The sequence below is a fragment of the Notolepis coatsorum genome, assembly GCF_963971535.1.
Source record: "Notolepis coatsorum genome assembly, chromosome: 11".
NCBI classification, from domain to species: Eukaryota; Metazoa; Chordata; class Actinopteri; order Aulopiformes; family Paralepididae; genus Notolepis; species Notolepis coatsorum.
In genome coordinates, this window is record NC_140175.1 from 65,911,867 (window position 1) to 65,927,496 (window position 15,630).

The window sequence follows — 15,630 nt, forward strand, 5'->3', positions numbered from 1 at the left end:
GAAGTAATGTTTCGTCGACCCGTAGGCCTGGGTTAACCCTTTTTTGAGAACTGAAAAAGCTATCAGCCTTCTCTGCCTCAACCCCTCTGGGTGGGTTTTTTTTAAATGGAGGCTTGGTCATGCAACAACGCCAGCATACGCCCCTTCCGCCGGGGCGGCTGTTTTCAGCTGACTCCTTTGGCGCCTGTCTCGTCCGCAGTGCTCCAGGCTCAGGTTACAGCCTGTTGCCTGGTTTTTTCCCCGGTGCACTGCCTGCTTCCGTTGGTTAACCTTTTTGTGTGCTTACAGCCATGCTGACTGCCTGTTCTGCAGGGTCAGTGTGCCAGGCGGTGTACTATTGGAGGGACAGGGCCCGCTCGGCTGAGGGGCCTTTGTCCGAATACGCTGGCGATGTGGGGGGCGGGGTCACTAAGTGCCCACCTGGTGGGGTCTTGATGCTGGCATCATGGACTTCTCCGGGCCCCCGTTCCAGGGGGTCCAGTCCCTTTGGTGGGTCTGGGCCTTCCTTCGCGCTCCGCTGCTACGGCCTTGCCACGGGGTTGGGTTTGCCCTTGACCCCGTGATTCTGGGGGCAGTAACGAGGTTGTTCCCTCCGTTCGTTCCCGGGTGGCATGCGGGTTGTGCGTGTGTGTAGTCGTGGGGTCAGGCCACGGTCTGCTCACCCTGTGCGTTGAGTTGCTTGAGTGCCTCTTCGCACGGTCGGGTCCGTCGCCCTCCCGGGAAACCTCCAATAGGGGGGGTGCCCTCCATTAGGGGGGGTCGGGGGGGGCTCGGCCCTCCCTGTTCTGATGGTTGTGGGGGGCCTTCAGCGAGGTGTATTTGTCGGCCGGTGGCTCCCGCTCGGCCTCCCTTGTGCATGAGTGACGCCGAGCGGAGCCACTATGTCACAGAAGGTTAGGTTATAACTATAACCAAGTTCTGTTAATAGTGGTCACGCTCTGCGTCCGACGCCACTGCAGCCCTTGATCTCGCCTTGTTGTGAAAGCTTGGGAAGGAGGCGAGGGGATGGCCCCACCCCTGCTTATATGGGAAGCTGATAGGGGTGTGGTCAGACAAATATTGTGATATAAAGGTACATTTGTGGTCTTTATTCAGTGCGCATGCACATATGCGAGGATAGTGCATGAGTGACGCCGAGCGTCACCACTATTAACAGAACTTGGTTATAGTTATAACCTAACGTTAACACTCTCGCCTCACAGCAAGAAGGTCCTGGATTCCCTCTTGGGGACCAGGTTGCCGGGTTGCCAGGTACCCAGGTGGGGGTATCTCCCGGGCCTTTCTGTGTGGAGTTTGCATGTTGACAGCTAACCCTGTCGCGTCCATGACGAAGACGGACAGGAGCACTTGGATTGGTCCCCGGGTGCGGCCCAACCATGACTTCTCCCAGCTGCCCTTGGGGGGAAGGACGACAGGATGGGTCAAGTGCAGAGACAAAATGTAATCTGCGACCCAAAACAATTTGCATGTGTTCCTGTGTGTGTGTCCCATCGCATGTCTGTGTCACTGCATGACTACAGTGTCAATGTGTGCAATGATTAAAGACTTCTTCAAAAAGTCCTGTTTATCTTTAATCTTAATTTGTGAATCTCTCCAGAACTCTCTTGGTATAGAGCCCCCCCCCCCCCCGCCTATAACTACTGAAATCCCCCCCAAAATGTTTACAAATCTGCAAGCGTAGTACCATTTTGTCATCTTTTGCCCAAAGGTTGCTGTTTGGCGACTTTACAGATTCTATCTTTAAACTAATATTCTGAATATGATATTACTTGTGATACTTAAACATGTGTAGCCCTCATCCCATTTACTCTTATTGGATGCCTATTTACTCTTACTCTTAACTGTAAAAGTCCTGTTTTCATGGTAATACTTAATTGAGATGTAAGGATGCTTACTGTAGGTAGCAGGTGTCATGCTAGCAAGGACTAGCATGTGAGGTTAGCTATTCGCTATTCCTTTCCCAGGCTGCAATGTGTCCTCGACCCCAGAGGAGTGAGTCCTGCGTCCGTCCAGCACAAAAGGTAGCAGCAGTGCTACCAATCGGGCAAAACCGAAAGCGTGTGCGCTTGATTTAGCCGAAGGGTAGTACGTTTAAGAGGAGCGAGTTTAACATACAGTACCTATCCCACTACATTACACGCATGAACGGCTTGTCCCACATGAGACCTTTAACCGGAGATTTGAAAGTACCATATTCTCCGGAATACACTGTGCATGTAAACACGCTCAGTAACAGTGTTGTAGCTTTCTCCCTTCTCATAGGAGCATGGTCTCTGTCTACTAGTATTGACATCAACACTCTATGGATGTTTTTTTTTGCTGAATAAAGTTCGATATACACTTTACTTAAAGCATACAGCTGTAATAACGTATGAGGGTGGTTAACATAAAAAATAACCGTAACACACAATACCAATGCCCAGATGGAATTATAACTGAGATGAAGTTCTGTCCAATTTACTTCACAAGGATAAATAACATAATTTATTATGTTATTAACATATTATAAACCTTGTATATGGGCATCTAATGGTTCATACACTATCATAACACATTATAATCCACGACAGATGTACATGTAAGTATGTTATTAAGCCTCTTATGGGATGTTTCTGTAACGGCTGATGAACTCTTATAATTCATTATAGCTTTATGCCGTGAGTAAAGTGTTATCTTTGACGTCTATAACTACGCTGTAACTAGATGTGTTTTCATCTGCTACCCTGCTTGAAATACATACACCGATAAAGTTGATTTGAGTGACAGAAATGGAAAATATGTGTCATGAAAATCCTAGTTTTTTTCTCTCTCAATATCTTACCTTGATTTCAAATACGTCACAGTAATACTGTTACTGTACTGTATGTGTGTGAGACCATCTCTCTCTCCCTCTCTCTCTCTTGATTTTGGCACGCCGCACTGTACATACGCATGTAGATTCTGGTTCATCACAGAACATGAATAACTGTATCAACTGATTGATTATATTCAAAGAGGCTCACATTGTCCTGTACATGACCCCCACACCGTTACGGTGTTGTCGGATCTGATTCAGTTGCACGTGGTGCAGTGTACAAGAGCCCCGATGTACAAATGCACTCATTTAAAACAAGCACACGTGTTGCCGTGCCATTACTTCACGGGGGAGAGTCTCTTCAGCAGCTTCTTCCCTTTGGACAGCAGTCCCTTCTTCTTCTTAGACGCCAGGTCCTGGGGATCCCCCGGGGTGTGCACATCGTGGGGGCCCCTTGTAGGGCTGAGGGGCCTCATGGTACCTGGGAGTAGAGGCCGCACGATGGGGGATGGCGCTCGCACGGGTGTGGCGCTGGCGGTCTCGGTGATGTCTGTGGTTTCCGTGGTTACCTGAGGAGAGATGCCATGGGTAGGTGGTAGGGGCGGGGGAGGGCAGGACATTATAAAGCAAGCAGCACTCTGCTATACTGTAGTCAGTAGACTCACTGGATGACAACATTCACTGAAGACTAACTGCTGTGTTAGCACTTAACTTAAAAGCATACAGCTACAGTACAATTGATTGTAATTGTTGTTACTACAGGCTATTATAATAATAGACTATTATAAGTTCTTATAACAGGAGTTGTCTATAACATTATGTCTCTTCATGAAATACATTTGAAACTGTACTATCTGTAAAATTAGTCTGGTGTGGTGCCTATGGCTGCCTGATCTGACTGGTCGCATAGCAATGTTTATCACGCTGTATGTGGCTTCAATGAGATAGCTGGCCTACTTGCGGGTAAAAAAATTACCTGATAAACAAACACTATATGAAGGTTATATTTGCATTTCAGAATGATAATGTAAATCTGTCAATTTATGTACAATTACCTTTCACTTTATTTAGAAACGGCTGCCTTGATGGAGAGGCTAATGTTAGCTAACAAGCTAAACCATGTAGGCTACAATGGTAAGCTATAGTCATATCAAGCTGAACTTAAACTGAAACAACAGGAAAAGGTTGTGTATGTCATGAACTGATTACATACAGCATGATGACAGATTGACGTTACTGTGTTGAAATGCAAATATTAACTGTATATAGTAGTTAGTAGTATAGTTAGTTTAATAAGTGTTTTGAAATGTGTATAGTAGAACACATTTCACAGCTGGAACAGATTTGCCACCACACTGGTGAAATAGGGCATTGTGAGTTTAGCATACATGTTAATAAAACTTTTCCACCCGACGGGACCGGTACCGGTCCCGAAATGACATCTGGTCATAAATCAATATTTTTCAGAGTGTTGTATAAAAGTAGCGATTTTAATTTCAAACGTATTCAAGTATTAACATCACTAACATGTCACAACAGCATGTAGAATGTATATTATCATCAATACGTTAGTTTAGCAATAGGTTAAAAGTGTCATTAGATAGATTAAACTTTTCGATTTGGTGAAGTCTATTCCGAGAGGGCGACCATTTTGGAAATGTTTAACCATGGGAATTGTAGTCTTTTTGCGGGCATTTTGTAGCAGAGTTCCACAGATATCGTTCCACCCCTTCCTGACAGGCAGCGACGCGAGCGAGCGTGATTGCGAAAATTATTAAAATGTATTAGTTTCAATCAGACTATCCTGACCTGCCGCGAGCGATAGCGAACTGAGCGGCGATGTCGTTCCCCCCTCAAATATTCGCTCGCTGTGTCTCTAGTTGAGCGATTACGCGGCTGAGTCCCGCCCCTAAACACTTTTTATTGGTCAAGAATCGCAGGCTGCTTTGCCCCCGTGTGCTTCCAGGTAACACACACACACAGACACACTCGGACACGCGCCGCCTCATATCAGGACATTGTCGCGCGCGATTTCGTCTCCAGTTCGCTCGCTCGCTGCCTGTCAGGAACCGATGTTCTGCATTAAACTTTTTAAAACTACACTTCCTGGAAGATTTTATGAGGTTCAAGGTTCAGAGTTCTGTATGAATTATTTCAATAACTGTTAATATTCTGGATAATAAGCCACAAGAGGTAAAGTTTTTGACAAATATTGAAAGGCTTTCAAGTTTCTCTTCCCTATGGGGCGGCCGGGTGGCGTAGCGGAGATTGCGCTTGTCACCAATGCAAGAGGCTGCGGTCTCGACTCCCGGAGTCAGCATTGCCCTGCAGCTTGGGCCGGTCGTCATACTAACTCGTTTGGCTGAGTTAGGGGGAGGGAAGTCGTGGGTGGTAATCTGGCGTTGTGGACAGCGACGCCTACATGTCAGGTCTGGGCGCCTGCTCAGCGAAAGGCAGGGAATGGTGAAGGCAGCGTGACCTCCCACGCGTTACGCTTCACCAATGAGAGTCCTCGCTGCCAGGTGAGAAGAGAGCCACTGGCTGTCTCCACATGTGTCGGTGGAAGCATGTGGTGGACTTCAGGGTTACCTTGTACCGACCAGTAGGAGGAACATGCGCACAACAACCAGGTAGGGGAGGGGGGGGAATTGGCATAACGACAAAAAATTGGGATGGGGAGAAAATCAGGCGGAGAAAAAGAGGATAAAAAAGAAATTCTCTTCCCTATTGTTAACATGTAGGAACAAATAGATCTGAAATCAGTTTCAAAACGGTTGCACTGTGGGGAAAATAAAAAAGTACAGTAGATTACAGTAGATTTCATTATCTGTTCTTATGCACGCCTGGTGATACTAAATCCAAATTGAACTCGGGCATTTGAAAGATAATATATGTATAAATATAAATGTGCGAATTGGCTATAATAAGGTAATTTATAAGCCTCCTATTCTATATTCTATAATAATATTCCAAATTGCATTGGTCCGGATGGGAGAATTCAGTACTGTATCTACAGAAGCTTCTGTTTAATCATCTTCCCATTATTAATTTCCTTAGATTTTTTGTACACGTGATCTCAAGAAGGTACTGAACGAGATCAGTGGCAGTTTTTAATGTTTGGTCATTATTAGCATGGTGGTATTCACTGTCAAAGATGCAAAGAAAAATCATAATTCATATTGTCCTTTGTTTCATCACAATTTAAGCAAGCCTAGTAATAGACACAATATTTATGACACTGTGAATACATTCCCTGAGGTCCATATATGTCCCTAGATACCAAGAATATGCAAATGGACCTTGTAGAAGTGGAGAAATATTCCATTTACCTAGGTATATATTTTAGGCGGAATTTCTGAAAATATTCCACGGGTGAAACAGGTTCAAATGCATAATAGCAGAATCTGGTGGTTGTTATTTAATTATAATATATTATATTATTTAATCTCAACCTGTATTCAGTGATGCTGAATAAAATATATTCTATTAATGGTGAGGTAACAGTTGATATTTCCATGTTGATACAGGCAGGTGAAATAACTTTTTTGGAAGATGTTTTTTCTTGTAACAAGGTTGATCATTCTTGATATGCATGTTTCACATGTACATTTCACTGGTTCATACAATCAACATTCCAGAGGTGTTGCAGATTGCAGAATGTTCTACTGTTTATCCATCATCTCCTTCCAGGCTCTCATTGCTACTGTAGGTTGAGCTAGTTCAGAGTCAGCACATATACTGTCCTCCCCTGTATCCCTTCATTTTAATTCAGGAATCAACCAATCAATCAAAGATAAACCACTTTAAAACTGTCAAGACCTTCAAAGGCGATGGGTTAGGAGCTCAAGGGGATCTATAATTTGAGAGTTGTTGAGCCATAGAGTAGGAGTTGATGGGAGCTTTTCTACAGTAGGATGGCCAAATGGCAATTACATTCCCATGCACAGCAGTGTTTAATGTGCTACAGTATGTGTATTGACCATGAGACTTCTCCGGTTTATAATAAATTGCGAAATAAAGCAATTAGGGCTGTCACTATTAACACGTTAACTTTGGCAGGGAGGGGTAATTAATGCCATTGAATCACGTTACCCTTTTCGACCCTAATTGCCTGCCATAATCAGGACATGTGATCTCCACCCTGATCCTCCCCCGACATGCAAACCAGGACAACGACGAGTGACCAGACATCCCCCTACATTGACCCGTCTCAAACCCCACCCTCCGTTCTTGATCCTCCAATCACGGCTGTTGCTTTCCTCAGACAAACTTTGCAACAGTTGTGATTGGAGGATATGTATGGATTTCCTAATAGATTTTTGAAGTACCATCCACAGGCCGAGCTCTACCGTATTTTCGCTAATGTCACTGTTGTCCTTCAAGGAAACGACATATCGACTTGTCCGTCAACAAAGCTACTATTACATTTAAATAGAACAAATATATTCATATCATCCGTATTTTAACTCTGGGATCGGCGTTCAACATTACCCTGTGACAAATAAGTAATTATGATTACTTCCTCTAACCTTATCGTCATGCACTGTATTTGTGATGATTGTAGTTTTGTTCCTTTGTGTTTTAGTGTGCAGTGTGGGTGTTTTTCCCCCCGGCTTCCCCCTCTCGTCTCTGTTAGGTCCTCTCCTATAGCATGACAGTTTCAAGTTTCTTTAATAGTTGTCATACAGAAGTACAGAATACTTTTGTACAAAATGCTTCTTACTGTTGCGCTCCAGAGACTGTGCATGACAAGATAAGTATGAAATAAAAACATAGTAAAAATAGTAAAAATTAGAAGTAAAAAAAGAGGTCACAGTGTTCAGTTTAGACATATGTACAATGTTCGTAGACGTAGTTACCATACAATATACAATACTGTGCAGTGTACTAATATACAATACTATATAGTGCAAGGCATAAATGGACGAGGTGCAGTTTAGGTACAATTCACAGTAGGTGTACGAGTTGTAGTGCAAATCCTTTATCAATAAATATAAAGTGTAAGTGTGTTTGTGTGATCTAAAGTGTGGAGAGTGGGTGCTGCAGTGTGTTGTTTGTTTGAGTGAGTGTGTGCGTGTGGGTGTGTGTGCTGTGTGCATTTGATGGTTGTTGCATAGTGATTATTGTTCGTTTAGCGATTATTGTTCGTTTAGCAGCCTGATGGCCTGGGGATAGAAGCTCCTTCTGAGTCTTTCTGTGCTCGCCATAAGACTCCGGTATCGCTTGCCTGACGGCAGCAGTTCAAAGAGGCAGTTGTTCGGGTGGCTCGAGTCCTTAATAATTCTCTTAGCCTTCCCCTTGCACCGCTTGTTGTAAATGTTCTGGAGGGTGGGAAGCCCCCCTCTAATTGTGCGTTCGGCTGAACGTGTCACTCTTTGTAGTCTGCTACGGTCTTTTGCAGTGCTATTCCCAAACCAGGAGGTGATGTTGCCGGTCAGGATGCTCTCTATTGTACATGAGTAGAAGTTCCTAAGGATCTTCTGACTGACTTGGAACTTCCTTAGGCGCCTGAGGAAGTAGAGGCGTTGTCGTGCCTTCTTCACAACACTGTCAATGTGTGTGGTCCATGTCAAGTCCTCGGATATGTGGGCTCCGAGGTACTTGAAACTGTTCACTCTCTCAACTGGTGCCCCGTCGATGCTGAGGGGGCTGTAGTCCTTGACCCCCGACCTCCTGAAGTCCACAATCATCTCTTTTGTTTTGCTGACGTTCAGGGAGAGGCAGTTCTCCTGACACCACTGTGACAGGTTCTCTACCTCTTCCAGGTAGGCCCTTTCGTCGTTGGCAGAGATCAGGCCCACCACTACTGTGTCATCAGCAAATTTGATGATGGTGTTGTTGTTCCGCTGTGCTACGCAGTCATGTGTGTACAGGGAGTAGAGGAGGGGGCTCAGAACACAGCCCTGGGGGGCCCCTATGTTGAGCGTGATGGATGAGGAGGTGCAGTTGCCGGCTCTTACCACCTGGGGTCTGCCCGTCAGGAAGTCCAGGACCCACTGGCACAGGTCATAGTTCAAGCCCAGGTCCCTGAGCTTGGCTATGAGTTTGGAGGGGACTATGGTATTGAATGCTGAGCTGTAGTCGATGAACAGCATTCTCACATAGTTCCCCTGCCTCTTGTCCAGATGTGATGCTGCTGTGTGCAGCACATGGGCTATGGCGTCCTCCGTGGACCTGTTGGGGCGATATGCAAATTGCAGAGGGTCCAGGTTGATGGGGAGGGAGGAACAGATGTAGCCCTTCACTAGCTTCTCAAAGCACTTCATGGCTATGGAGGTGAGGGCTACAGGGCGGTAGTCGTTGAGGCAAGCGGGCGTAGATTTTTTGGGTACAGGGATGATGGTGGACTTCTTCAGACAGGTGGGGATGACGGCCTGTTCCAAGGACAGGTTGAAGATGTCAGTGAATACCGGGGCCAGTTGGTCGGCACAGACTTTTAGGACGCGGCCGGGGATGCCGTCCGGTCCTGCTGCCTTCCTGATATCCACTTTTTTAAAGATCCGTCTCACCTCATGCTCTGTTACCCTGAACACTGAGTCTCCATCAGCAGACCCCCCCCCCCCATTGCCGTGGTTTGTAGGCTGGTGTTGTTGTTCACAGCCTCAAACCTCGCATAGAAGGAGTTGAGATCATTTGCTAAGGAGATGTCACTGTTCAGTTTGAGGGGGGTTCCTTTGTAGTCTGTCATTGTTCTGAGGCCCTGCCACATGCCTCTAGAGTCAGCCTGTTCAAACTGAAGTTCAACTTTATCCCTGTAACGCCGTTTTGCCTCTATTACTGCTCTCCTGACGTTGTATCTTGCCATCTTGTGTTCTTCCATGTTGCCTGTCACCAGCCCGGTGTTGTATGCTGATGTGCGCACTTTCAGAGCCTCACGGACGGATTTGTCTACCCAGGGCTTTTGATTTGGGTAGATATTAATTTTGGTGGTGGGGATTATTACTTCTACCTGAGTACAGACATAGTCAATCACCGTTTCGGTGTATTCGTTAATATTGGCTGTGTTATCACGGAATACACTCCATTCGGTGCTTCCCAGCACTGCTTGGAGTGACTCCACTGACGTCACGGCCCAACGCTTAACCTCTCGCGAGACCACCGGCGTTCGCTTGAGACTCTGTTTGTACTTAGGCAAAAGGAAAATGGCGACGTGATCGCTTTTACCGAATGGACTAAGAGCCTGTGACTTGTACCCATTCTTAAATTGCGAGTATACATGGTCTAATATGTTCTCGCCTCTGGTGGGACAGGTCACATGCTGATAGAAATTCGGCAGCACCTTTTTAAGACGCGCGCTGTTGAAATCCCCCAAGACCAAAATGGCAGCGTCAACATTAGCTGCTTGGAGTTTGTTTACCTCGTCGTGAAGTTTTGAAAGTGCGACCTCAGTGTTCGCGTGTGGTGGAATGTACACTCCGATGAGGATGATGGACGTTAACTCTCTTGGGAGGAAGAAGGGTCGACATTTTATCGTGATAAACTCCAGGTCTGGGGAGCAGTGGTTAGACATTTCCTTTGTGTTGCCTACATCGCACCACTCCTTGTTTATCATGAAGGCAATGCCGCCTCCTTTCTTCTTTAATGACTCTAATGCCGTCCGGTCTTTGCGTAGAACGAAGAAGTGGTCTGCCTGACGAGGTGGCACACCGGCTTTCACTCATCTCATCCAAACTCCCAGACAATAAAACCCTGGTTTGATTTCCAGTCCAGTGCCAGATAACTCTGTGTTGTCGATAGAGTACCCAGTGGCTGAACCCAGTGTTGAACTTTCCGTATTTCTGGTGAACTTCTGGTGAGTTCCGGTGGTTTTTGTAAGTTTTTGACTCCTCATGTTTTTCTCTTTTCCCCATGTAGATTTTCATTCCCACACAGGTGAGGTACACACGAGACCTAGGGACATGCAGCCAGTTTTTACACCAGTGTTCCTTAGTTATTGATCAACAGCCATACACGAATGAAACGGACAGAAGTTTGTTATAGTTGCTTATACTATGAGCTTGTTCAGCAGAAAAGCATTAGCCTGGGCTGTGGCCATCTCAAACAATAATTCTCTGGTTTGCAATCTTTCCAAACATCTCAAGCGAGATACTTAACATTTCTGACCACCCTGTTAGAGGGAAGGAGGCCAGTAAAATACTCTTATCGCTCTGACTCTGTAGCACAACACGCCATTGATTTCCGCATTCTCTGCAACAGAGAGCGGCTGGGACGAAGCAGCTTTACAAACTGTGTTTCTCAGTAGCTTAACAGAGGAGTTGAAAGATGAGCTGGCTATTCGGGACAAAACATCATCATTAGAGGAGCTGATTTCACTAGCAGTACGTTTAGATGATCGTCTCTGTGAGAGACGCAGGGAAATATCAGCCAGGCAGAGGCCCCTTCCCCCTTCACCAGTATCCCATTGTCTCCCCCCACCAAAACACTCTGCATCATCCTCTGCCACTCTTGGATCTGATTCGGAACCGATGCAGCTGGGGAGGATGAAACTGATGCCCTCCGAATGCCAACGAAGGCTCAACTTGAAACGTTGTATTTACTGTGGTCAAACCGGGCATTTCCTCGCAACCTGCCAAACGTGGCCAAAATATGTCTCATTCAAGTGTTGATTGACTCTGGAAATGAGGAACATTTTATTGACACTGACTTTGTATCGCAGTCTGACATTCTCCCAGAGCCAAATAATGTGTTTGCACTTGACAGGAAACTACTTGCCCACGTCACACACCGGACAGGTCCCATTTCTCTCCTTATATCCGCAAACTCATCTCCCTGTACGTAATTCCCTCTTCCATGTCTCCCCTAGTGTTAGGATTTCCGTGGTTAAAATGACATAACCGACACATACATCCATCACAAATTGGAGCCTACATTGTCACTCTCACTGTTTGCACACGGCCGTTCCCACCACTATTATCAGCAAATTACCAGGCCCCCATCATCCCGTAGATCTTTCCACAGAGAAGTTTTCAGTGAGGTTCAGGCTTTATCACTTCCCCCACATCACCCTTATGCCTGTGCTGTAGACTTGTCCTCGGGCGCCTCCTTACCTTCTAGGAGACTGTACAAAATCTCCAGACCAGAAAAGGAGGTCATGGAGAATTATATCAATGAGTCTGTGGCAGCAGGACTCATTCGTCCCTCATCGCCGCCTGTGGCAGCGAGTTTCTTTTTCGTAGATAAGAAGGACAGTTCACTATGCCCCTGCATCGACTATAGCGCGTTAATTAAAACGACATAACCGTAAAAAAAAAAAAAGTATCCTCTCCCGCTCATCAACTCAGCTTTTGGCCCTCTGTACCAATCCACCATCTTCACCAAGCTGGACCTACGCAATGCGTACCACCTGGTCCGTATAAAAGAGGGAGATGAGTGGAAGACTGCCTTCAACACCCAGCTGGGTCACTTTGAGTACCTGGTGATGCCTTTCTGACCAATGCCCCAATGGTGTTCCAGGTGCTAATCAATGATGTGTTGCGTGACATGCTGAATAGATTTGTGTTTGTGTATTTGGATGATATTTAAATGTTCTCCCGTTCCCCCCAGGAGCATGCAACATGTTAAGCTGGCCCCCCAGAGGCTGATGGAGAACAGACTGTGAAAGCTGAGAAATGTACCTTTCATTCTCCCTCTGTGAGTTTCCTAGGTTTCATTGTGGAGAAGGGACAACTCAGAGCCGATCCGGCCAAGGTTCAAGGAGTAACCGAGTGGCCAACCCCTGTCAACAGGAAACAACTACAGAGGTTCCTGGGGTTTGCTAACTTTTATAGAAGGTTCATAAGAGACCATAGCAAGGTAGCAACCCCTCTCACACAACTCACTTCAGTGAAACTGCCTTTTCAGTGGTCTCCCTCAGCCGAAGCGGCCTTTGCTAAACTGACGAGTTTTCCTCTGCACCTGTGCTCTCTCACCCTGATCCAGAGGCCCAGTTTGTGGTCGAGGTGGATGCCTCAGACTCAGAGGTAGCGGCAGCCCTTTCCCAGCGCTCCTCCACTGACCAGCCATGTGCGTTTTTCTTTCGCCACCTCTCCCCTGCGGAGAAGAACTATGACGTTGGGAACAGGGCACTCCTGGTGGTGGTGCTGGCTCTCCAGGAATGGAGACATTGCTTGGAGGGTACTAGTCATCCATTTGTGGTGTGGACTGATCATAGAAACCGCCATATCTCCGTTCTGCACGTAGGCTGATTCCTGTTCCTGGGCCGTTTCAACTACACCCTCACGTACCGACCAGGATCCAGGAATGTGAAACCTAATGCGCTTTCACGCCAGTTCGCCTCTCCTGGAGAATAGTCTGGGAAGGAGACTGTCTTGCCCTCCTGGAGCAGCCAGGTGGGAGATCGAAAGGTTGGTGCAGTAGGCCCAGGAGGGTCGTCCTGTTCTGGAGGGTTGTCCTGCAGATTGGTTGTTTGTACCGGCCGCTATCACATCTCCAGTGCTCCAGTGGGGACATGCATCAAAACTGACATGCCATCCTGGATCACATCAGACCTTGACCTTCCTCCAGCGACGCTTCTGATGGCCTTCCATGGCAACCGACACCAGATAATTTGTCTCTGCCTACTCCATCTGTGCCCGCAGTAAGGCCTCTCATCAGGCTCCTACGCTCTCCCCACCCCTCCCCATCCCTCACCGACTGTGGTCCCAAGTGGCGGTGGACTTTGTCACTGGACTTCCTCCATTGGAAGGTAACACCAATGATCGTTTTTCCAAATCAGTACATTTTGTTCCCCTAACCAAATTGCCTTCAGCTCAGGAGGCTCCTGGTGCAGCATGTGTTTAGGCTCCATGGTATCCCTCAGGACATAGTGTCTGACAGGGGGACACAGTTCTCTTCCCAGGTCTGGAAAGCCTTCTGTCAAGCATTAGGGGAGTCGGCCAGCCTGTCTTTAGGATATCATCCCCAAACGAACGGCCAGACGGAGCGGGCCAACCAGGACCTGGGAGCGGCTCTGTTGCTTTTCGCCACCCAGCATCCTGGTCTACCCACGTGCCATGGGTGGAGTACGGTCATAACTCCCATGTCTTCTCCGCCACAGGTATGTCTCCATTTATGACCTCTAACGGGTTCCAACCCTCACTTTTCCCAGCCCAGGAGATGGAGGTTTCAGTCCCCTCTGTGCAGGAGCACCTTCAATGTGTTCGCCGAGTTTGGAAGTTGACCCCCAAGTACATTGGTCCTTATGAAGTGGATCGGGTCATCAACCCCAGTGTGGTGAGATTAAAGTTGCCCCCGGCCTTAAACGTACATCCAGTGTTCCATGTCTCTCTCCTAAAACCTGTGTCCTCCACCCTTTGTGCCTTCCGGCCCAGCCCCCTCCACCCCCCGGGTCGTCGGCAGTCATCCAGCGGTCACCGTCCGGCACCTGCTGGACGTACGGCGGCAGGGGCGGGGCTACCAATATCTGGTGGAATGGAAGGGGTATGCTCCTGCGGAGTGCTCTTGGGTTCCTCGCGCCCTCATTTTAGATCCTACATTTATCATTGACTTTTATGCCCAGTACCCTGATAGGCCAGGAAGGCCGCCAGGAGGCGTCCGCTGAGGGGGGGTACTGTGATGATTGTAGTTTTGTTCCTTTGTGTTTTATTGTATAGTGTGTAGTGTGTGTGTTTTCCCCCTCCCGGCTTCCCCCTCCCTTCTGTGTTAGTTCCTCTCCTACAGGCATGGCTGACGAGGTGGCACACCAGCTTTCACTCATCTCATCCAAACTCCCAGACAATAAAACCCTGGTTTGATTTCCAGTCCAGTGCCAGATAACTCTGTGTTGTCGGTAGAGTACCCAGTGGCTGAACCCAGTGTTGAACTTTCCGTATTTCTGGTGAACTGTGCTCCGGTGTTTTTTTGTAAGTTTTTGACTCCTTGTGTTTTTCTCTTTTCCCCATGTAGATTTCGGTGTGTCACTCGGGCAGCGCCCCAGCTGTTTTCTTGTGTGCATTACCGGCCAGATCCTCATAGGGGCCCTGTCTCGATAATGCAGTGTTCCCTGTTAGAGACAGTTTTTTTTTATTTTATCTTGAATGGGTTTTTCTGTTAGCCTACAGCTCTGTGTGTAGCCGATCGCCTGAAATAGTCTTTGGGACGCTGAATTCAGTATGCAGTAAAGGAATATATCATCAGCCAATGGACATATGGATCTACCAGATGTCGATCGATAACTGGGAAATCCTTTTTGGGGATCCAACCAGTAACAGGTAAGAGCTTTTTCACGTAAACTACATGATGATCAGGCCTTGTTATCATACTCAACCAGCCGATCAGCGAATAAGGCTACTGAGGCTACTGAGGCTAATGCCGTTATTGGTAATCAATTAATCAGAAACAACGTCCGCCCCCCCCCCCCCCCCCCCCCCCCCCTTTCATGCATTCATGATGGACCATGATACCGACAATATACATTTTGAGTTTTAGCTCTAGCTGGTCTATAGCCGAAACGCCATTCGATTTAACGTTATTAGCTTAGCGCCCTATAACTCGCGTTCCAGGAAATATACCAGAACATTCCAGTATATAGTTCATATTCACGACGCTATAAAATGGGAACGTATTGATGAAAAAATTCTTTGTATAAGGCATATTGAAGGGACGGTTTATAGTGTCAATTGACAATGAGAATGGACAGATAGAAATAATATAAGGTATAGATTTAGCTCTACAAACAGCCTCACGCACAATGAAAGTTTATTATGAAATGCTGGCCGTATAGAGTGGGATTAGACTGATCCCAATGGCACGAAAGTGTTAATAAAACCCTTGATTTACTTTTTACTCAGCGTGTCTGTCTCTGCTTTGGGGTCAAACTTCGAACCGTAACAGTATTTCTTCACCACCACACCTTTTAC

At 46.8% G+C, this 15,630-nt stretch overlaps 1 protein-coding gene across 1 annotated transcript in view; it reads right to left on the reverse strand.

Moving 5' to 3' along the window:
- Positions 1–3,132: 3,132 nt before the first annotated feature.
- The window catches only part of rimbp2a (RIMS binding protein 2a), a gene marked incomplete at both ends in the record, with an annotated part of 184,490 nt that continues 171,992 nt past the window's right edge, over positions 3,133–15,630 (reverse strand). Inside the window, 2 exons of the mRNA XM_084324949.1 lie at positions 3,133–3,363; positions 13,536–13,645. Coding sequence (XP_084181075.1) covers positions 3,133–3,363; positions 13,536–13,645 — 341 coding nt within the window. The remainder of the gene's footprint in view (positions 3,364–13,535; positions 13,646–15,630) is intronic.